We start from the raw sequence: 22295 nt of genomic DNA, 5'->3' as shown, positions 1-22295 counted from the left end.
ACTTAATGAGTCTGGTAACAAAAGCCACTAATGTGTTAATGTTGAGCTTGTAGAAACTATGATATCTTATTTCCGTCTAATTTGACAGAAGCAACCACCCTGCCCAGGGAAAGAGGGACCTTTAACACTCAGGCCAGGACAGAGCCCTCCCAGCAAGATGCTCATGTGGGGCTGGCCAGTGCACAGTTCAGTTCCCAGCTGGACATGACCCTCTGAGCTTCCAGAGCCACAGAAAATGCAACACATGTCCCAGGAGTGTCAGCTTCTTGTATTAATGCCACTCTGACCTGCTGAGGAGAAGGCAAAATCCTCTGGCTTAGCTCCAGCTCCAGGCCTGTGCTGGCCAAGGCCCACTCTGGGCCTGCTTCCCTGAGCTCCTGGGGTCCGCCACTCCTGGCCACTTCAGTGTTATACTCGCCTCGGCCTGTTGCCACTGTAAATGAACCCACTGTCCCTCTGAGTGAGGTACCCAGTGGTTTCTGCAGTCCCCCAGTACTCAGGGGACTGTGTAGGTGACCACACTGGAGGCTGAGCCCAGGCACCACAGACTCAGGAACAAGAACAGGTTTATTCAGATCCATGGTCGGTTTTAGATCTGGTTTGATTTTTGGTCACAGGCCCCAAAATGCCTTTATTTTGAGTTTACGTCAAAATACAAAGCCCAACGTTTACAATTTGAAAACCTCAAAACAAAAGCAGGCTTGGTTTAAAATCACCGTTGAGATGTTCTCTCCAGAGCGTCATTTGTGCAATGAATGGAGGTGCTCGAGACCCGGTGGGGATGATTTCTGACAGTGACCATGTAACTGTCGTGTAGTGCAAACATTAAGGTGTTATCAAAAGGGACCGTGTCTTTGAGCACTTGATTTTACTGAAGATACAGACAGTGCTTTTGACCATCTTTGGTTGTAGACCAGATGCCCAACTCAGAGGCCCCACCACCTGCCCTCCGCCCACAGAGACGAGAGCCAGTCCTGGACAAGGTGGTGATGCCGGGCGGCCACTGAGTGACGTGCTCCATGGCTCGAGGGCTGGAATGGAGCCAGAGGTGAAGCACCTTGGGTCCCCCCAAGTATCTGTGCTCCTAGAGGATCTTTTCTCCTCAAAAGTGGAATCATACGGCCCAGCTTTGGAATTGCTGGGAGAACATGAAGGAGAATGACCCTTGCTTTGCCAAATGTAGCTTTAAAATTAGGATTCAGAGAACCATCATCTAATTTCCTCAGCAATCTCTTTTAGGGTCTTTGCTTCTTCCCTGGAGCCAGAGGCTGAGCTACTGTCCTGGTGTCACCTGGGGAGATGAGACTCGCCACATACTGCCCACCTCCAGAACAGCGAGGGCAGAGGCCAAAGCCCTCCTGGGGACGCCCTGACTCCTGAGCTTCACACGGCTAAGTCCACAAATGGTTATAGAAGGGAAAGGCCTTGAGAGCCATCGCACTGCAGGGCCTCCAGCTGAGGGAAGGAGGGAGGGCCCAGTACCAGGCGACTCATGACTCTGACACCGTGCCTTTCTCATTTCAGGTTCTTCTGGATGGTTCCAGAGCTGTAGGAAAATCTCCCCTAGAAGCTCAAAGGTGACTGGGCTCAGGCTCAGAGGTGGCCTTCTAGGTGCAAGGGAGGGACTGTGTGGCCACCCCACTGACTTGCCCAGGGACATGGTCAGCCTGCGATCAGAGCTGGTGCAGCTTGCCTGCTCGGTCAGCAGCGTGATGGCCATGGTGTAGAGGCGGTAGCCCAGCATGAGAAGGAGGGTGCAGGGCAGGGGCCTGATGCAGGACAGAGGCCACAAAGAAGGCCAGCAGGAGTGACAGCAGTGTCTGATAGCTGCCCAGGAAGCATAGGCTGAGCCTGGGGTGCCAGCCATAGCCAGCCGTGTGCCCCCACCACACATGGCGCAGCAGGTGCCTGTCTGGCAGCCTGGGCTCCGTGAGGTGGTAGTGACAGAAGCTGCTGAAGAAGTCAGCCCAGGAATACAGGGCAGCCATCTGGCCTGCAAACTAGAGCACCGACAGAGACATGGGAGAGTGGGCATGGGTGGGGTCTGCACTTTCCACCTGGCCTCTCCCATAGGCTGGCAGGACAGGAAGCCAGCACGGAGACGAGGGTGCGGCTCTCCCGCCCACACTCATCCTGTGGTTGATGGCGGAAGACAGCCGGATCAGGCCAGCAATCTCATAGCTCTGGATGGGCTACAGCTCTGCACTGCCCTGGTACTTGATGTCAAACTTGCGCAGCCTGTTGATGATCTAGAAGCAGCAGGAGAGGTGAACGCCAGGTGAAACACGGGTCATGGGCGCAATCCAGAAAATACACCTTTGCTAATGACTCAGAGGAGATGTGTCTGTTACAGGGGTGATGGGGGAGACGAGGACAGGCTGGCAGGACCAACGGCCATGCTGCCTGGAAAGCCAGACACCTCCGGGATGTAGACCTTACCTGGTACTGGCCCAGGGGTGTGAGGATGAGTCCGTCCTCACTGGCAGTGCAGTCTGGGAGCTGCTTTTTCCCATTCTCCCCAAGGCAAGTGTGAGCCTCTGCCACTGCAAGACCAAGCCACACGCACAGGGGCTGAGAAAGGCTCCCCAGACCCCAGGGGAGAAGCTCCCCTGACCCCCGACTACCCGTGCGCTGGCCAGGAACAGGCAGCAAGTCTGCTCTGGAAACAGGAGGGCAGTGCAGGGGCTGTGCAACATGAGAGGCCAAGTGCAGGAAGGTGTCAGACCCCACCTACCACAAAAACGGCTGCCTGCTGACGCACTGGAGGAAATGGAGGGCAGTGTGAGCCCCAGAGTGGGCTGGGTCTGCTGGGGGCCACCTCAGCAGGAAAGCAGGAGGCACTGTAATGGTAGAGGGGACAGACCCAGATGTGACTCCCAGAGGCATCGTGGCTCTCCCCGCCCCGGAGCACAAGCACCACAACCTCATCTGCTCCTGTGGCCAGGGAGGGGGCTCTGGAAGTAGCACAGGGAGGACCCCAGAAAGGACAGGCCTCCAGCCCTCAGGGTCCAAGTCCGGCACAGAACAAAACCCACCTGCTGTTCAGCAACTGAGTGAGGGGTGAAGCTGGGTCTCTGCTTCCCACCATCCAGCCCTTGGACACTAGCTGCGATCGAGGACAAGGAGCAGCCGGTTGACCAGGCACACCAGGGCCAGAGCAGGAGAGGGGAAGACAGCTTGCGGCAACATCCTTGGTGTGAGGGGACGGCATTTTTGGGTACACGTCTAAGGAATAATGATGAAGGCACAGTTCAACAAAAACCTGCAAAGAGCATTAGCTGGTCAAATGATTTTTGACAAGGGTGTCAACACCATTCAATGGGGAAAGGACGGTCTTTACAACAAATGCTGCCAGGAAACCAGGATGTCCACATGCAAATTAATGAAGCCGGACCCTTACTCAAAAAAAAAAAAACTCAAAGTGGACCAAAGACTTAAATGTAAGAGCTGAAACTATAAAACTCTTACAAGAAAGCATGAGGAGAGAGCTTCATGACACTGAATTTGGCAATGATCTCTTAGATATGACTCCAAAACACATGCAACAAAGGAAAAAAAACAGACAAATTGGACTTCAGGAAAATTAAAAACTTTGTGCATCAAAAGACACTATCAACAGAATAAAAAGGCAACCCACAGAATGGAGGAAAATATTTGCAAATTATGTGTCTTATAAGGGATTAATATCCAGAATATGTAGAGAACTCCTAAAACTAGGCGATAAAAAAAACAACAACCCAATTCAAAAATGGGCAAAGGATTTGAATAGACATTTCTCCAAAGAAGACAAACAAACAGCCAATAAGGACCTGAGAAGATGTTCAATACTAGTAATCATTACAACAATGCTAACCGAAATCAAAATGAGATACCAACTCACATCCATGAGGATGGCTGTAATCAGAAAACAGAAAATAAAGAGCATTGGTGAGGCTATAGAGAAACTGAACCCTTGTGCATTAATGGAAAGAATGTAAAATGGTGCAGTCACTGTGGAAAGCAGTATCACAGTTCCTGAAAAAATTAAACAGAATTACCAGATGGTCCAGTAATTCCACTTCTGGGTATATACCTCGCAGAAATTGAAAGTAGCATCTGGAAGAGATATTTGCGCATCCATGTTCATAGCAGCATTATTTTCAATAGTCAAGAGGTGGAAGCAACCCAAGTGTCCATCGACAGATGAATGGATAAACAAAATGTGGTATATCCATACAATGGAATATTATTTGGCCTTAAAAAGGAAAGAAATTTTGACTCATGCTACAGTGTAGATGAACCTTGAAGACACTATGCTAAGTGAAATAAGTCAGTCATAAAAAGATAAATACTGTGTAATTCCACTCATCTAGGCTCCTAGCATAGTCAGATTCACAGAGACAGAAAGTAGAACGGTGGTTGCCAGGGGTTGGGAGGAGGGGGAAATGAGGAATTGCTGTTTAATGGGTAGAGTTTCAGATTTACAAGATAAAAACGTTCTGGAGATCCATTACAACGTGAATATACTCAATACTACTGAACCGTATACTTTAAAATGGTTAAGATGTAAATTTTATGTTATGTGTATTTTACCATAATTCCAAAAGATTTTTAATTAAAAAAAAAGGGGCAGCCCTGTGGGGCGTGGTCTGCTTTGGTGGCTAGGGGTTCACTGGTTTAGATCCTGGGTGCAGACTGCTTATTAAGCCATGCTGTGGCAGCATCCCTTGCAGAAGAACTAGAATGACTTACAATTATGTACTGGGGCTTTGGGGAGAAAAAAAAAGAGGACTGGCAACAGATGTTAGCTCAGGGCCAATCTTCCTCACCAAAGAAAAAAAAGAGCATTAGCGTTTCAGTCCAGGAAACAACCCTCCAGTTCCTCCCTGCAAGCCCATGTCTTGGTCACCTGCCGTCCTCCTGGGCTGGCAGAGCCCAGAGCCCACGTTAGCTGTGAGCCATTGGAAGCACCAGGGCCCCTTCTGTCAACATGGATGATGATTCCAGCTGTCCAACCTCCTGGTGCTGCTGTGACAATAAAATGGAAGTCACAAAAAGCACAGCAACCCAATACCAAGAGTTATATACAAGGTAGGAGGGACAGAATCCCATTTTACCCACATTCCAGGCTGTCAACAAGCAATGCTTGTGGTTACCAACTTAGCCCCAGAGTCCACTGTTAGAACTGGCCAAATTCCTCCAAGATGTGCTTGGAAGAGACAGTCAGGCCTAGGAGGTGGCCAGCGGTGTGCTGTGGGAGTGGGCCAGCCCAAGCCTGAGGGAGAGTCTGGAGCACACAAGGTGCCCTGCCACCTCCCATTCAGATCCCCTGACATGGAAGGTCCCGGGGCTGCCTACCAACCAAGGTGAATGCTTCAAGGGTCCTCTCCCTTCAGTGTCATTAAAATACTACAGGGGCAGGGTTTATATCCACAGGATGGTGATCATAGGAAACATCTCCATCAACATGGCAGTGGGTAAGAGAGGTGGGTGGGGTGGGGAGAGCATTTACATGGATCCAGTAGAAACTAAAAGACTGGGCAGGGGTTACATCACCATGAGAAAAACAAAACTCTGGATAGGGAATCCTGGGATGGAAAACACTGCCACTGACATATAGGTTAGAGAGGTGAGTAAACTTCTTCCATCTCTCTCTCTCTCTTTTTCATTTTTGAGGAAGACTAGTCCTGAGCTAACATCTGCTGCCAATCCTCCAATTTTTGCTGAGGAAGATTGGCCCTGAGCTAACATCCGTGCCCATCTTCCTCTACTTTATATGTGGGATGCCTGCCACAGCATGGCTTGCCAAGCTTGGGATCCAAATTGGCAAACCCCGGACCACTGAAGCGGAATGTGAGAACTTAACTGCTGCGCCACCGGGCCGGCCCAATTTCTCTCATCTTTGTTTTCTAAATGTCACCGCAGGAAAATACTAACAATTTAGAACCATCCCTAGGATGATGGACAGTCTTTAGGCCTCTACCTCATAGGATACAAGTGGCTGAGCAGTTCACTTTGAAATGGAAGCAGAGAAGAGCTGCCTCGGGCTCTCACCTGGAGCAGAGCTTTTGACCTCTAGATCTCGTGGGAGGCAGGGTCTGCATCACAGATGTCTGATGAGAGATCTGTTGCTTTGGGAGGCTGGTGTGGTGGAGGCCAGAGGAAGTAAAAGGCATAGCTGGTGTCCTGAGGGTGACACAGAAATGGGCCTTGGTTAGGGGCTCCTGCTGGCATAACCAGGGGTGATGTGGACATCAAAGTCAATGACAGCAGTAACGATTACAGCCTGTTCAATCATACAATGACCCTCAGTCCATGTTGATATATACAGATAAATAAAGGAGAATAACAGTCTTCCTTACCATAAAGTGCCCACTAATAAATGCAAGGGTGGCAAAATCAGAAAATCATCACTTGGCAACCAACTTATTAATAAGTGACCTGGCCAAGGATCATCAAGGGATGCTAATACTAGTGATAACTGCATAGTCTCAGTATATTTTCCCACTAAATTCCCCTTGTTAATTAATTTAGGCACAAAGTACTTATTTAACTTTACAGCAGAAAAACCTGGCCAACACCTCGTAGCCCAGTGCTCAAGCTAGTGTCGCCAGTAATGGGGGACAGAGACCCTGGGCCACGGCTGCAGTGCTTCTTCAACGACGCCTGCCCTGGGCCTAATCTCGAGGAAACAGCAGAGCACACACACACCCAGGGCGCATACTTTAAAGGCATCAAGGTCAGGAAAGACTCAGGGACCAGTTCCAGACTGAGATGGACTAGAGAGACAACTGCACGCAGTGAGTGACCCTACACTGGGTCCCAGTTGGGTAGCGGACATTAGTAGGGTAGTTGGTGAAAGCTGAGTGGGGTCTAAGGATTAGATGGTGGGCTGGTAGCACATACTAACTCTCTGATTTGGATAGAAGTGCTGTGGTTATGAAGGAGAATGTATCTCTTTAGGAAATACACTCCGAAATATTAAGAGGGTAGGGGCATCATGTCTATAACTTACTCAAATGGCCCAGAAAGAAATCTACGCAGATAAATCAAGAGAGGACAAAACAATTGAGAAATCTGGGTGAAGGGTCTCTGAAAGTTCTTTACGTTGTGTGTAGCAACTTTTCTGTAAGTCTGAAATTATATGTTAAAACAAGCAAACAAAACTGGGCCCAGAAAATTGCTTGGCAGCTAAGTCTGCCTTGGAGAGGGTGTGAACCTGGCCCACCCAAGTCCTCCTTTTTGGCTGCAGCATCATCAACATCAGGGCAGCCTCTGCCCACTTCTGTGCCACCTACCCACTGCCACTCTCCTCCTTTCAATTCCTTTTCCTTGGGGGCATCTGTCCACAAGTGAACTTGGGGTAGTGGCATGGCATGTGCCAGCAGATGCAGGGTGGGCCAGCACCTGCAGGAAAGAGCAGCGTGGTGGAGGAGGGGTCAGAGGAGCACAGGTGGCAGCTGCCTTGGCAGGAGGGTCTCCTGGGGAGAGTTGGCCAAGAGGCCCCAGGTTTAGGGCTCAGCAAGGCCCCAGTTCACCTTGGGGCTGAGGCTGGCTGCACACTCCCCTCCTGCACAGTCCTGCCACAGCCCAGCCTGCTTAGACTGGCACAAAAGAGCCTCTGGTTCAGGCCAAGATCTGGTCCTTGAGCCCACACAGATTCCAATTATTTTCATTTGTCCATGAGTCAACCTTCTGCGGCCTGCCTATAAGTCCTTTCTCTCCAGATCCACCAGCCCAGCACCATCAATCAGCTCTCAACTTCATGTCCCCTGCTACCCTGCTCACTGCCTCAGTGTGGGGCTTGGAGGCTGCGTGTGGTGAGGGCTGTTACAGGCAGAACACAGCCCCTTCCCACACCAGAGCCATGCCTTGTCAATGAGGCCATAGGACCCGACTGGCAGGGATGGCCCCTGAAAACCAAAACACAGATGTCCTCCTCTCCCCCACCCTCCAGTCTGTGCTGTGCAGCTGAGGTTGGGGAATCTCAGGTATAAGAAAAATCATGGAGCCCTGGACAAAGAGTGGCACCATTATCTGCATAAGCAACACTCACCGACTGGGCCACTGCCTCATGGAAAGGCCAGGTCTTAATGGCTAATAGCAAGCATGGGCCACCTCAGGTACTGGCCAAGAACCCTACCTGGGAGCTGGTGAGGGGCTGGGGCCCCCTGGACTGGAGGAGAGTCGCGGGGAGCATGCTGTCTTCCCTGGGCAGGAACCGTAACAAGTACCTGTCCACCAGGATGAAATAAGCACAGTCTGAAGTAGGAATGTGAAGGACCCCAGGGAGTGGCTGGAAAATGAAACTTACGTTATGGTGTGGCTCTGGGCACCGCCCTAGGCTGCTGACCCCAGCAATCACAGGCTTGACTCATAATGCAGGGAAGTCCTGGGACATGGGCTATGTCCCCGAGTCCGGCCCACGAGCACCTAGGGCAATGCCAGAAAAGCTCCCACTGCAGAGGGCCTGACTAGACCTTTCAGTCTTGCCAGCATGTGAACCCCCAGGTACCTCCACCCTGGCCCAATGCCCACAAATCACCTGCTGTGGGAAGCCTCCCTGACCGCCACTTGGGGTGCCTGAGTCACCCCACACTGCCTGGTAATTCTGCCCACCAGTCTGTCGTCCTCACTAAGTGAGGATAGCCTAAAGGGTAACGACTGCAGGAGGAAGGAAAGGAGGACCTGGAGAAAGGAGGCGGGAAGGGAAAAGAAGAAACGGAAGACAAGGAAAGCCCGACAGCTGGCTCTTGGGCGAATCCAAGCTCCCCCTTCTCTGTGTGAAAACAAGAGCGCTGGGTCATGGCCCCCCACCCTTCACAGGGGTCTTTGGTAAAGCAAACTGTGCTCAGTGACTTCCCTTCTGTACCTTCTGAGTGATTAGGCTCAAGGCAAAGAACAGGGAGAAGAAAAAATGGACCTGATGGCAGTGTCAGGGGCAAACAGCAGGGTTGTTGGCCACCCCCCAGTGCTATGCTGACCACTCACAGCCTCCTCACCCTTGGGGCCGACAAAGGACACTGAGGGCCAGGTTCAGGCCGAGGCCCCTGGTAGGGGGGAACCGGACCTTGCTGTTGTATGGAAGGCTGTTGGGGAGCACGTGATCCTGGATGGATGCCTTCACAGGGCCCTGTGGGGACAGGGAGGCAGGCTTGCGAGCAGGTCCCGGTATGCTGCTCCACATGAGGTGTAGCCCTTTGGGAAGGCTGTTGAGATGGACCCTGCCCGTGGGACCAGTGCTGTTTCTGTGCAGCACTTGAGCAAAGGAGCCTTCACTTAGAATCCCTCATATCACTCTCATAGATCCGCAAACAGCAAGGGCAGCAGCTGTGCACATTTCTGAGCCTAGCCAGGCACCTGATAAATCCTATCTCCCATGCTTCTCATACTTACCGAACAAGTCACCCCTTAATTTGCCCCTGCGGGACTGGAGTCTCAGAAAAACAAAGCAACCAGTCATGTGGCTCTGCCTGTCACTTAGCCAGGAGCAACCCAGGCAGCATGGCGCCTTCCCCATCGGCAGAGTTTGGAATGATCTCATAAAAAAAAACTAAATTCCAACCGTAAAACTGAAGTTCCAACTTGTGATGCCTCCTGAGCCCTGAACAGACACTGTGGCTTCTCCTGCCCACTGTCACAGCCCCTCTGAACTCTGGCCCACCCACCACTACTGTAGCCACTGTGTAGGGCTCTCTGCCCCAAGCACGGCTGTCACCACATGGCTTACTTATAGGCAAGTAAGAGACAGGAAATCAAACTTACGGTCTTTAGCCCGAAGTTTTATAAACCAGCTTCATCACTGAGCCACTAAATGTGAAATTAAACCAACAAACACAGGGCAAATGAACTACAAATTATCTTGCTTTGACTGTTTTTGTAACTTTGAGAAATATAGTGATTTAAAAACAGGGTCACCACGTGGAAACATCCAGCCTCTTTCAGTGACAAACCTACCTACTCAGGGTCTAGAAGTTCCATTGTAACACTGTACTCTTCAGGGCTCACATGTTCCTGTAAGGAGCAGAGGCTCCAGACGACGAGGATGCCATCCAAGCTGCCGAAAATGCTCTCTACGAGCTGTGGAAAGACAGCGTGCAGCTCCTGAAACAGCGTGCCAGCAAGGCTCCAGGCAGGCTCACCGAGGACCAGTGCCCGCTGACGGGCTGTGTACCAAGTGAGCCTCTCACCCCAGCTCTAGTCCTGCACCACGTGCTGCCCACCTCCCTCGCAGGCCCTGTGCTCTGAGGATGTCACTCCCTGGTTCAGAGACCCATGGGACCAGCCTGGCACACACAGGAACTCTGGCACAACAGTGCCAACGGAAGGAGCAGCTCTGGATTCTTTTGCTGTCGTCACGTGGCAGAGCAAGCAGGACTACTTTATATGTCAGCCAGTTAACAGTTATAAGTCACTCTATGATTAAAAGGTTTTTAAGAAATGTCAGAAAACTTCTGATATGAAGAGTTTTATTAAAAAGGACGGGGACATTTTTTCTCAGAGTGAGCCCTTGAAACTATGACTTATTGTCATTTGATAGTAACACCTTGTCCAGGCCGGCTTCCCGGACTTACTAACACTTACTATTTGACAATTTCGAGTGCAATGTAAATACATATTTTCAGTATTTACATCAAGGTTTCTCAACCTTGGCACTGCTGACACTTTGAGCTGGACACTTTTTGTTGTGGGGGCTGTCCTGTGCATTGTGGGATGGTTACCAGCATACCTAACTTCTACCCACTCGATGTCAGCAGCACTATACCCATGTGACAACTAAAAATGTCTCCAGACATTGCCAAGTATCCCATGTGGGACAGAAGCATCTATGGTCAAGAACCCCAGATTTACACGTCCACATGTTTAAATGTGTCTATAAATGTGATAGGAACAATATAGTCAGGCCTCTGCAGGGCAGTGCCCAGAGATGGGAATCAGTAATAACATTTCTTAAGGAGTGTATGAGACACACCCCAGAGAGACACTAGCAGAGCTGTACTTCTGTGGGAAAATCCTCAATGACTTTAACCAAGGCTTGGCAATGCTGTGCAAAGGGCTTATTTATAGTCAGCCTCCAGGCTAGCCTAGAAGACAGAACAAATTGAAAAAATCATGAGTATATTCACTTTGCAGCTTTTGGTGACATTCTGGCTCAATTCAAAACAGAAATCCAGGTGCTAGGCAGGAGTAAGACACACACCCCTAGCCTGATTCTCCAATACCTCCTATATCAGGTCCGGCGTGTGACAGTGGTCTAAAGGATGCTACTAGAAGAGAGATGAGGTCCTGTGCTCCTTAGACCAGTAATTCTCAGGCTTGTTTCCCTCAGGCATCCCCAGTTACATGAGAGAACTTCACATGAGCAGAACAAAATTGACTTCCACCCGATCTACAAACAGGGGTCAGCTTCAGGTTCAACCCCAAAGCCAGGAGACGACTCTTATTGTGTAGGGCATCTCTCACAAACCACTGAGTACTCACCCAGTGTGCACACATCAATTGGAGATTTCCCACGTGACTTACCACCCAACACCACTATGATCACCAGTGAGAATGCCCAACAAAACGAGGGTGTCATTTCTTGTCATTTAAGCCCTATTAACCAAGATGTCCTTTATTCAGTAGACAATGAAATCACTGAATTGATCACCTTAAGAAATAAGGCAGGGGAAGGTCCCGTGGCCAAGTGGGTAAGTTGGCGCGCTCCGCTGCCGTGGCCCAGGATTCGGATCCTGGGCGCAGACATGGCACTGCTCGTCAGGTCACGTTGAGGCAGTGTCCCACATGCCACAACTAGAAGGACCCACAACTAAGATATACAACTATGTATGGGGGGGTTGGGGGAGATAAAGCAGAAAAAAAAAAAAAGAAATAAGGCAGGCCAAAAACTACAGATGGCTTCAGCCAAGTGCTAACACTAATCATGAAGGCGATGGAGAGAAAATATTCAGGACAAGAACTAAGGAAATGTACCTGAGGTTGTGGGGTTCAGGGAAAGCAAGTATGTGTCCTGACTCCATGAAGAAAAGAACCCTCTGTGTAAATGGACAAATATAAGGAGGAAATCCCAGAATTTTAACCAAGAGGGCTTGGCCCAAGGACATCTAAAGCTTTGTCCACCTCCAAACAGGGGTAGAGCCCATGGGGTTCAGTCAGAGGCAGAGACCTGGGCCGTTCAGGACATGGGTCAGATCTGCTGGCTCTAGAGGGTGCACTGAAGAAGAATGTCCTTCTAAATAAATGTTTACAAAAAGCATCTTCTGGGAATTGAAATTAGAAACTTTCATCATTGAGATCTGCCTCACGCTTAACTTCTCAGGATCACGTCTAATACTTAAAGTACAGTTCTGGTTGCCCCCGGCATAGCAGTGTCCCTTCATTTTTCACTGATCACAGTTATGATTAGTAGAACACCTCACTTTTGTGTAAGGATTTACAAGACGTGAAAATTCGGACGTATGTCCTTTTCACTTGCTCTTCCCCACACCCTGGGAAGTAGGGAAAATGGCATTTGAACAAACTCGTCTTGTAGATAAGAAAACCAGGGCTCAGCGGTTGAGTAAACCCAAGGTCCTGCACCAACAGGAGGCAGAGTCAAGCCTAAGGATTCTAACCTGAGCCCAGTGTTATTTTCATCACATGCCCCCAAAAACAGCCACTGGAGAGTTTTCAAGTCGGTGGAAAGCACTCTCTAGTCTCTCAGCTACAGGACTGTCCTCACGCTGACACTCACCTGTAGGAGCTGGGCTGCTGCAGGTGAGGGAAGGCCAAGGCAGCTCCTGTGGAGAGTCGGAAATGGCCGTCTCAGGAAAGCACTGTGGGAAAGCAGAGGAAATCTCATCATCTGCCTCAGCACAGTGACCGGGAGAACATGTGTGTAACTCAACACACACTGCACTGCCAGGTCCCACGTTTCACAGAAATGCTGCTCTCCCGCAGTCCACAGTGGCCAGCCTCAGAGCCAAGTTCGTGTGGGGAATCCTTGGTAACAGTTGGTAAGGCTTGTACAGCCCCTGCCACGAGCCTAGCCTGGTTCTAAGGGCTCTCCACACACTTCTTATTTAACCCACATAGAAGACCTTCCCAAGAAGCAGAGGCTTAGTTCAGGGTTAAAGTGCAAGTGTGCATGTCCATGGTGCACGTCGGTCTCTGTTGTTAATGTCTGTGATGTGTTCTGGAAGCACTGATTAAGCCCCTACTGTGTGCCAGGCCAGAGAGGACAGCACTACTGGCTGGTGGGTGCAGACCTCCTGGTGGGCTCTCCAGCCAGGCGATGGATTGCCCTGGCCACCCACTCGCCCTGACTACCACCCTGCCAGCTGGCCTTGAAGATCTTGGGGTGGCCCGCTGTGCTGCCTCGCCTGGCTGCAGTGCGCTCCTGCAGTGGGGCTGTTGTGTTTTCTTTCCTCTCCTCGTTTCTCGCCCCCGTCCTCCCCGCTGCCTGTTCTTTTCCTTCCTCACACAACATGCATTCAGTGTACACTCAGGGCCGGTCACTAATACTTACCTCAGCAGCTCCACTGGTCCATTTCCCCATGAGGGGGCGCTCCCACCATGAAGGGGAAAGTCTGCTTTTGGGGACCAGCTGGAAGGGGTGGGAGCAACAGCTCCACTGGGCCTTTTTGAGATCCTCCTTGTCAAGCAGCTCTGCTGGCAGAGCTTGCAGGGGATGGTGAGTGGGGATCACCGGGGCCATGCCAAAGAGAAATGGCTGAGTGGGTCCACCAGGTCTGGCTGGCTCCTCAGCTTCAGGGGTCCCTGAACCACGAGTTGCTGACAGGCTGGTGCATTTTAGGGTTTTGCTTCATTAGAAGGTCACAAAACACTGAGTGGCCACAAGCTGGTTTTAGGGATGGGAGGAGCTCTGATGTTGAAGACAATAAGCCAGACTGTTTCATTTTTTTTTCTTTTTTAAAAGATTGGCACCTGGGCTAACAACTGTTGCCAAACTTTTTTTTTTTTTTTCCTGCTTTATCTCCCCAAACCCCCCCATACACAGTTGTATATCTTAGTTGCAGGTCCTTCTAGTTGTCGGATGTGGGACGCCGCCTCAACGTGGCTTGACAAGCAGTGCCATGTCCGCACCCAGGATCCGAACCCTGGGCCGCCGCAGCAGAGCACGCGAGCTTAACCACTCGGCCATGGAGCCAGTCCCAAGCCAGACTGTTTCCAACATTCAGTGATCACTGTCTGTGACGCCTAAGAGGACCCCACCTGAACTGGGCCTGGGAGCTCCCCACCCCAGCCTGCAGGCACCCTTGGCTCAGCCCCACCATAATAACCCTTCCAGGGGGAACTGGGGCAGGTGTGACCAGCTCCAAAATGTCCCTTGCTGGGTCCCCTGGGGAGGGCATGGCCGAGCCAGGATTAACAAAACAGGTCTTTCCATTGCCAGGCCCTGCAGACCATTCTCGACCTCCCCATCTCCATATGGAAAATGGAGAGCCCTGAATGGGTCTCCCTGCTAATCCCAGGAGCACGCGATTCCTTAGGGGTTCCAAGAGCCACACAGATCTGGGTGATGGCCTGCTATCATTGCTAGATGGTTTCTCAATGCCTTCTTTGGCTCAAAGTTACACTGGTTTCCTATGTCCAGGGCTTATGGGCCTTGTCAGATTTAAAGATGAACGTTTGCTCCTTTCTGCTTTCCTCTCGTCCTTGAGTTTTCAGAAGGGCCAGGTTGTTATACTGAGGGGGACAGGAGGCTCACATGTGTTGTAGGCTGCAGAACAGCTGGCTTCGAAGTGAGGCCCATGTCTGAGACCCGCCACTTGCTGGGGGTGAGTTGTGCCTGGCTGCACTTCCGAGTCCTTCAGGAAATGCCCCTCATGGAGAATTCGTGGGCACCTAAGCACCCAGGGTGAGGCCAGAGGCCACAGAAGACCTAATTCTGCCCAGCTTGGGCTGGGGTGGGGCTGTGGCCTCAGGAGGACACTAGCACGTTGGGAGACGCTGCAGTGTGGTGGGGCCCATGCTCTTGTAGGAGACGAGATCCTTGCACTGGGGACCAGAATATTGGCATTTGCACCAAAGGAAATGGGGAGTGATGATTCTCTTTGTGTCTGTCTTTTGTGAGTCACTGGTAGGCTGCATTCACCCAGCTTCACTAAACCACATGCCCCTGTCTGCTCCCTCTTGGTCCTGGGTAACCTGTTACTACACCTTTGTCACATCAAGTGTATGGGAGCACTTGAGTGTGAAGCCCAGGGAAAACCCAAGCCCTCAGTTCCAAGCGTGGCACCACTGTAACCCTCCCCACCCACCAGGCAGCAAAGACCCTCCCCTGCCCCCGCTCTCAGGAACAACTTTCCAGAAATTCCCTTAAGAAGGGCTGCACCAGCCCTGCAGGAATCCTGGGGAGAATTCAGTTGTATTAGCATGAAAGTGAGTGTGATGTCCTTCTGGAGGAGCCAGGGTCTGCAGTCTCAAATGCAGATGCCTCTGCTTGTTCAAGGTGACAAGTGGTGACACAGAAGTGACCTAACAGCCCCCTGAGAACCTTCCTTGTGTCTTTTCTCCAAGAACTGACAATTCCCTGTTGCAGGCGATCTGACCAAGAACTGGGAAAATGTTCAAGACATTTTCTATCACCTTTTGAATATGTTAAGGCGCAAACATTTAGAATTAGTTCTGTGTGCTGGTCCTGGTTATGCTACAGCTGAACTAACCAAGTGACTTCACCCAGTGACTTCACCCTCTGGGACGTCAGGTTCAGGACTGAGAGAAAATACCTGTATTACTAGGTTTTTTATAAACAGACATCAACAAGTTTTGCTTAAAGTGAAAGGTACAACGCTTTTACTCAGGCCCTGGACAGTGAGGACAAAGATGAATTGTGTTGTAATCTAGTTTCTAACCTTCCGTGGGTCATAAATGCTGTGGAGAATCCAAAAAAAACCCTTTACCCCCCCCAAAAATGTCCTGACCGTACACATTTGACTGACAGTTTTAGGGATTTTGCAGACACCCCCAACTTGCACAGATCTCAGATTTTAAAACTCCAGTTCTAAGCTTTTATACTTTAGTCTACATGTCCCATCAATGAAGTATGAAAACTGGCAAATTCAATTGAAAAATCTAACTCAGTTTTCCTAGAATTTAGTAAATCTTTATCCTTTGAAACCTTGGATTGGAAATATTGCCTGTTTTGCTCTGGGTCATGTCACGCAAGCAGTGGCTTCTTACAGATGTAGGTGGTGCTCCGCCCAGTCCAGCAGCACAGCCCTGTGCAGCCTAGATCAGCTTTCCATGTGGCCCGTCAGGCTCTGGGGTCCTACCCACTCCTGGGGTCAGACGAGTGCCTCCCAGCTGAGCACCACAACAGACAGAGGTTTAATACAGAAACTTTAATAGGTAAGCATACCTTGTAATGTTACAGTAGGGGGAGGATACAAAGGGATGGCGTTCAGCATGGTCTCCCACTCAGTATTCTTCCCCTTCTTCAGCCTCTGCTTCCACAGAATCCACGCCCACCTCTTCATAGTCTTTCTCCAGCGCTGCCAGGTCCTCCCGGGCCTCAGAGAACTCTCCTTCCTCCATGCCTTCTCCCACATACCAGTGCACAAAGGCTCGCTTTGCGTACATGAGATCAAACTTATGGTCTAGGCGGGCCCAGGCCTCGGCGATGGCAGTGGTGTTACTCAGCATGCACACAGCCCGCTGCACCTTGGCCAGGTCTCCCCCAGGGACGACGGTGGGGGGCTGGTAGTTGATGCCCACCTGCCAGAGAAGGGGAAGAAAGTATTCTGTGAAGCTTCCGTCAAACCCAGAAATGGTGGCTGCTATCGTGCAAACAGAAGACACACTTTGTTTCCCCTCTGGCAACCTGGGAGAAGGCTTGGTTCACCCTGCAGCCTCTGAGCCCTTCTTGGTGCCAGGCAAGCTGCCAGGAGAGCAGGGTGCTGGGTCCAGACAAGGAAAACCAGGAAAGAGGAGCCCCAGCGTCGGCCACCCTGGCTGGGTCCCAAGCTGCCTGAAGGGCTGTGTCCCAGCAACTGTGACATGTGATAGGTGCCCAGGTGACAGGACTGTCTTCCTTCTGAAAAGGGACACTGCTCTGGACTCTGCATATGCTATTTTCTCCACAGGTGTCAACAAGATGGGGATTAATTTCTGTGGCTGAAACCTTTTCCCCCGAGACAGATTCAGAGTACACAGCTGTGGCTGTAACACGAGGGAAGATCGTACCCTCTTCTTGCCCACCAAACGAGCCAGCCCATGCAGAGCAGGCGGACAGGGACACTGTCAGAGGTCCCAGGACTGCTGCACCCACTGCACCAGGAGGTGGTCTATGTGTGTGCTGAGGAGGAGGAAGGGGGTGACGCTCTAGGGCTGGGACCAAAGGGGAGGCATTCCAAGTTTCAGATCCAAGGGACAACGTGACCAGAGGTTTTGGCAGCAGCACACAGGGTCAGCTGGAGCTCGGGTCAGCAAACATTGTCTGTAAGGGTGAGACACTACATATTCTAGGCTGGGTGGGCCACACAGTCTCTGTTATAGCTCCCCAGTTCCGTCTTTGCAGCAAAAGCAGCCACAGTACGCCAATGAGCAGGTGTGGCTGTGTTCACAGAAAACTTATTTACAGAACCGGGTGGCGGTCCACCCACCATGCTGACCCTGAACTAGAGGAGGAGAACCAGAGGAGGAAGGCCCAGTTCAGAACCCCCTGCAGCAGGCCCAGCAGAAGCAGGGAGGGTCTGAGCTAGCAGAGGGGGCATGGAAAGGCTCAGGGAAGCACAGTCCCGAGGGAAACAGTCCACAGAGTTCAGTGATCAAGGACTGGACAAAGCTGGAGAGCAACAGCAGGGCTTCTATCCTGTATCCAGTGGAGGGTGGGGACAAACTGGTCTGGGGTAGACTCAGGCCAGGATTTCCAGGCTTACCAAGAGAGAAATAAAGATGTTGCCATTTTCTTCACAAAGATTCATGATAGTTTTTCTTTAAATCCAACATTGCACTGGACATTTAAATTGTCCTAAACTCACATTAAAATGAGTTTCTACTCACTTATAGAATGAAGTAAAATTTAGTGACAGCAATCAGTTGATAGTAATTTCCCAATTTCAAATATCCACATGAATTACCAAAATGCTCTGAAAATGCCTACATTTCTCAGTCCAACCTACATTTCCCACACTAATTCTACCACCCAAGAAAGGGAACAAAAATCCTTCACGGGGGCTGGACCAGTGGTGCAGAAGTTAAGTGTGCACTTTCCACTTTGGTGGCCTGGGGTTCACCAGTTCAGGTCCCGGGTGTGGACATGGCACCACTCGTCACGCCATGCTGTGGTAGGCATCCCACATATAAAGTAAAGGAAGATGGGCATGGATGTTAGCTCAGGGCTGTCTTCCTCAGCAAAAAGAGGAGGAGTGCCAGCAGATGTTAGCTCAGGGCTAACCTTCCTCAAAAAAAGAAAAAAAAAAATCCTTCAAAAAATGTCTTATTCTGTTAAAAAAAAATAGTCTCACCACAGATCTATAGTGTGATGACTCAGGAAGGAAGTTCAAAAGATGCCACTGAATAAATGATCACTCTGGTTCCATAAGTTATGGCCAAGAGCCGAGCTGCAGGAACAGGGGAATTCTGTGCAAAGGGGCAGCGTTCTATGGCAGGGTTTGCTGCTTGCTAACAGGTAAATGCACTCCATATCACCCAGTCCTACCTTAAATCCAGTTGGGCACCAATCCACAAATTGGATGGTGCGCTTGGTCTTAATGGTGGCGATGGCTGCGTTGACGTCTTTTGGAACCACATCGCCCCTGTACAACATGCAGCAGGCCATGTACTTGCCATGGCGAGGGTCACACTTGACCATCTGGTTGGCTGGCTCAAAGCAAGCATTGGTGATCTCAGCCACAGACAGCTGCTCGTGGTAGGCCTTCTCGGCTGAGATGACTGGGGCATAGGTGGCCAGGGGGAAGTGGATGCGGGGGTACGGGACCAGGTTGGTCTGGAATTCTGTCAAGTCCACATTCAGGGCCCCATCGAATCGCAGGGAGGCCGTGATGGAGGACACAATCTGTCCGATCAGGCGATTGAGGTTGGTGTACGTGGGCCGCTCGATATCTAGATTGCGCCGACATATGTCATAGATGGCTTCGTTGTCCACCATGAAGGCACAATCAGAATGTTCCAGGGTTGTGTGGGTGGTCAGGATGGAGTTGTAGGGCTCCACTACAGCCGTGGAAACCTGGGGGGCTGGGTAAATGGCAAATTCAAGCTTGGACTTCTTGCCATAGTCCACCGAGAGGCGCTCCATGAGCAGAGATGCAAACCCAGAGCCGGTGCCGCCTCCGAAGCTGTGGAAGATGAGGAAGCCCTGCAGCCCCGTGCACAGATCTGCCTGAGAGAAAGTAGAGAACATGAACCAAGACCTGCAGAAGCCACGCCACCAACCTCCAACCAGCCACAGTCACTTCTCTTCCTCTGCGAGATTATACCATTCACATCCTCCACAGCGAAAATGCATTACACTTAGAGGCAAAGCAGAGCAGACATTAAAGATGTATGGATGCACCGCAGTCACACTGGAGAGTAAGAGTGTGGACTTATGATTCTGGCCTTGGTTTTACCAAAATGCCCTCCTGGTTGCAGTCCAAGGCCTACCCGCCCATCCAGGACAATGTCATCAGGAAGCCTTCTCAGTACTCTTCTTACCAGTTTGCGGATCCGGTCCAGGACCAGGTCGACAATCTCCTTGCCGATGGTGTAATGGCCTCTGGCATAATTATTGGCTGCATCTTCCTTCCCGGTGATCAGCTGCTCTGGGTGGAATAGCTGCCTATAGGTCCCTGTGCGCACTTCATCTACAAAGAAGACACAGGTGCCACAAGTCTTTAAAGCCTATTGTTAACTCTCCAGGGTTGACAGAATCGGGATCGTTCCATTTTACCATGCACATGCTGTTCCTTGTAGGTCAACAGCATCAGTGTCTCATAGGAAATGTAATACACAGACCACAATTGCAACCTATGGCTCTAGGAGAGAAGAGTCAACTCGCGCTACAAATGCCAGTGTGACCAGTGCCCAAAGAAGGAAGTAGAGCTCTTACACCTGCACACAGACAATGCTACATGTGCATATTTCTTCCATACTCGTAGCTACGGCCAAGGGGATAATTTAAACATTGCTTACATACTAGACAGTTCCCAGCATGACTTCTGCTGGGCAGTCCCATCAGGGCATCCTTGTGGCCTGGATGTCACAGACTTTAGGGTGACATTCTGTCATACCCTGGGTGGCCACTGAAAGGTGCTCTTTTTGTAGAGTTCCTTGGAAACTACCTCAAACTTCCACTTTGGAGGAACCTAACGAATGTTCTATATTACCTTTCTATGTCTAAGATGCAGGTAAAAACTCGTGCACCAGCCTGAGAGAATGTACAGCATTAAGGAGGGACCAGTGCCCGGGCACCCTGCAGACGGTGTCTACACAACCACCTGACCAGGGCTGAGGTGGCCACCAGTGAATCTATCACCAGCCATCTTCCTGCTGGTCAACCTTACAGAAGGTTTTTCTAAATTAGAAGGCTGAGTCCTGTGGACATTTCAAGCACTAACCTTCTCGTTTCTCACCTAATGTGGCCACAGGCATACATTTGTATGTCTGTCCTTTCTGCAGAGGGATTCAAAGGAGCACATGTGGGGCTTTAGCAAGACTCTCCCACCCTCCGAGAACAGCCACCCTACGTGCCCGAGTACCTACCGACTACAGTGGGCTCCAGGTCCACAAACACTGCTCTGGGCACATGTTTGCCAGCCCCAGTCTCACTGAAGAACGTGTTGAATGAGTCATCCCCACCGCCGATGGTTTTGTCACTTGGCATTTGACCATCAGGCTGAATTCCATGTTCAAGGCAGTACAATTCCCAGCAGGCATTGCCGATCTGGACCCCTGCCTGCCCCACGTGGATAGAGATGCACTCGCGCTGGAAACCAGAACATAAACCTGAGACTCTGGTCTTCAAGCGAATTGTCATTCTGTGGCACGCAGAACATACGTATGTGCTTCAGAGTGTCTACAGCTTTCTCAAAGCTTATTTCCCACAAGGCTTATGTGACCATTTTGGGGAAAGTGACATGCTCTAACCCACCCTAGCTACTAAGCACCAGAGTTAGCACCAGAACCTAAGTGTTTGCTACTATGCAAAAACTAGGTTATTTGAAAACTTGGAAGCTGTGTAATGTCAACAGTAAACTCCACATTATGGCTAGTCATGTAATTCTCTGAAGAATATAGCAGTTTTTGATTGAGTCCTGACCAAGGAATAAGGTAAACGGTGATAGAGTCAGGGAAGGAAAAGTGGACTAGGACACAGGTGACTGGACAAAACACCAGTGGTCACTGTGTGTGTGTGTGTGTGTCTCTCCACTGCCCTCTAGGTCCACCCTCCATTGTTTTCCATCCAGCTCTGGGCTCCTGGAGGCTGACCCACGTGGACTGCATCAAAGGGCTTCTGGTTGCTTTAGCCAGTGGCAGGCAGCAGCAAGAGACTAGGAGGTTAGAACAAAGTGTGGGCAGGGCGTTCCCTCCCTGCCCGAGTGCCATGGGTTGCTGGAGGCTGCTTATCAAGGCCACAACTCTCAGCAGTCAGTGCTTCTCATAAAGTGACCCTGTCAACTTCTAGTGACCACTCCCTCCCCTCACTCCATAAAGCCTAGGAGGTAATGGCTCCCCGACAACACAAATGCTGGGATACTGCACTCTCTTTGGTGATTTCCTCAAATTCTGCCCATTCCTTTAGAAATAGTACCTTTTTAAAGTCTCCTCAAAGTACCTGTTCTGAACGTACCATCTCTTTCCTGCTGGGAACCTAAGCGTACAGACACTAATCACTTGTTCAATTGTAGACACATCATCCTTACAGAGAGGAAATCAAATGAAAGTTGAGATGTCCCACCCACCCTAAATTCTAATGCACAATTCCAAGAACTTGAAGTCCCGTTGTCTATTATACAAGTACCAAATCTCAGTCATCAGGGCATCAAAGATCAACATAATGCAGCAGTCGCCTCACAGCATGCCAGGAGGAGGCATTCAGTTCCAGAAAGAACTTCTCCAATGACAAGCTCACTCCTCCAGAGGGAAAATTCATCAACACTCTGAGAAGTGCTTTGGAATCCACCCAACCACACCATTTTCAAACCCATCTTACTCATTTTGCCTTACTGAAATCCGGACACCCTGTATTTCACAGGATGTGTTTCCCAGGAGGCCTGATGTGGCATTCGACTCCCTCAGGCCAGTATGATCAGCGTCAGCTCTGTGACCTGAAGAAATCCCCCAATTTCTTCATTTACAAAATGAGGGCTGGG

At 50.5% G+C, this 22295-nt stretch overlaps 1 protein-coding gene and 1 pseudogene across 1 annotated transcript; both read right to left on the bottom strand.

The window, feature by feature from the left end:
- Positions 1-1246: 1246 nt before the first annotated feature.
- Positions 1247-16391, bottom strand: LOC124225622 (sphingomyelin phosphodiesterase 4-like; annotated as a pseudogene).
- Positions 16392-16401: 10 nt separating this feature from the next.
- On the bottom strand, positions 16402-20905 carry LOC124252608 (tubulin alpha-3 chain). Its single transcript, XM_046686286.1, has 4 exons — positions 20686-20905; positions 19639-19787; positions 18644-19324; positions 16402-16698 (listed from the first exon to the last, which is right to left on the bottom strand). Exons 1-4 carry the CDS (start codon positions 20804-20806, stop codon positions 16402-16404), a joined length of 1248 nt encoding a protein of 415 aa, XP_046542242.1. The 5' UTR covers positions 20807-20905.
- Positions 20906-22295: the final 1390 nt, after the last annotated feature.

The sequence above is a fragment of the Equus quagga genome, chromosome 14 (genome assembly GCF_021613505.1).
Source record: "Equus quagga isolate Etosha38 chromosome 14, UCLA_HA_Equagga_1.0, whole genome shotgun sequence".
Classification (NCBI taxonomy): Eukaryota; Metazoa; Chordata; class Mammalia; order Perissodactyla; family Equidae; genus Equus; species Equus quagga.
This window is presented reverse-complemented; position numbering and strand designations above follow the sequence as displayed.

Coding starts and splice junctions, on each gene's coding strand:
- LOC124252608 (XM_046686286.1), bottom strand. CDS start 20,806: ATGCCAAGTGACAAAACCATCGGCGGTGGGGATGACTCATTCAACACG. Junction 19,325..19,638: donor TGGACCGGATCCGCAAACTG/GTAAGAAGAGTA, acceptor ACTTTCTCTCAG/GCAGATCTGTGCACGGGGCT. Junction 16,699..18,643: donor GGTGCCCAACTGGATTTAAG/GTAGGACTGGGT, acceptor CTTCTCTGGCAG/GTGGGCATCAACTACCAGCC.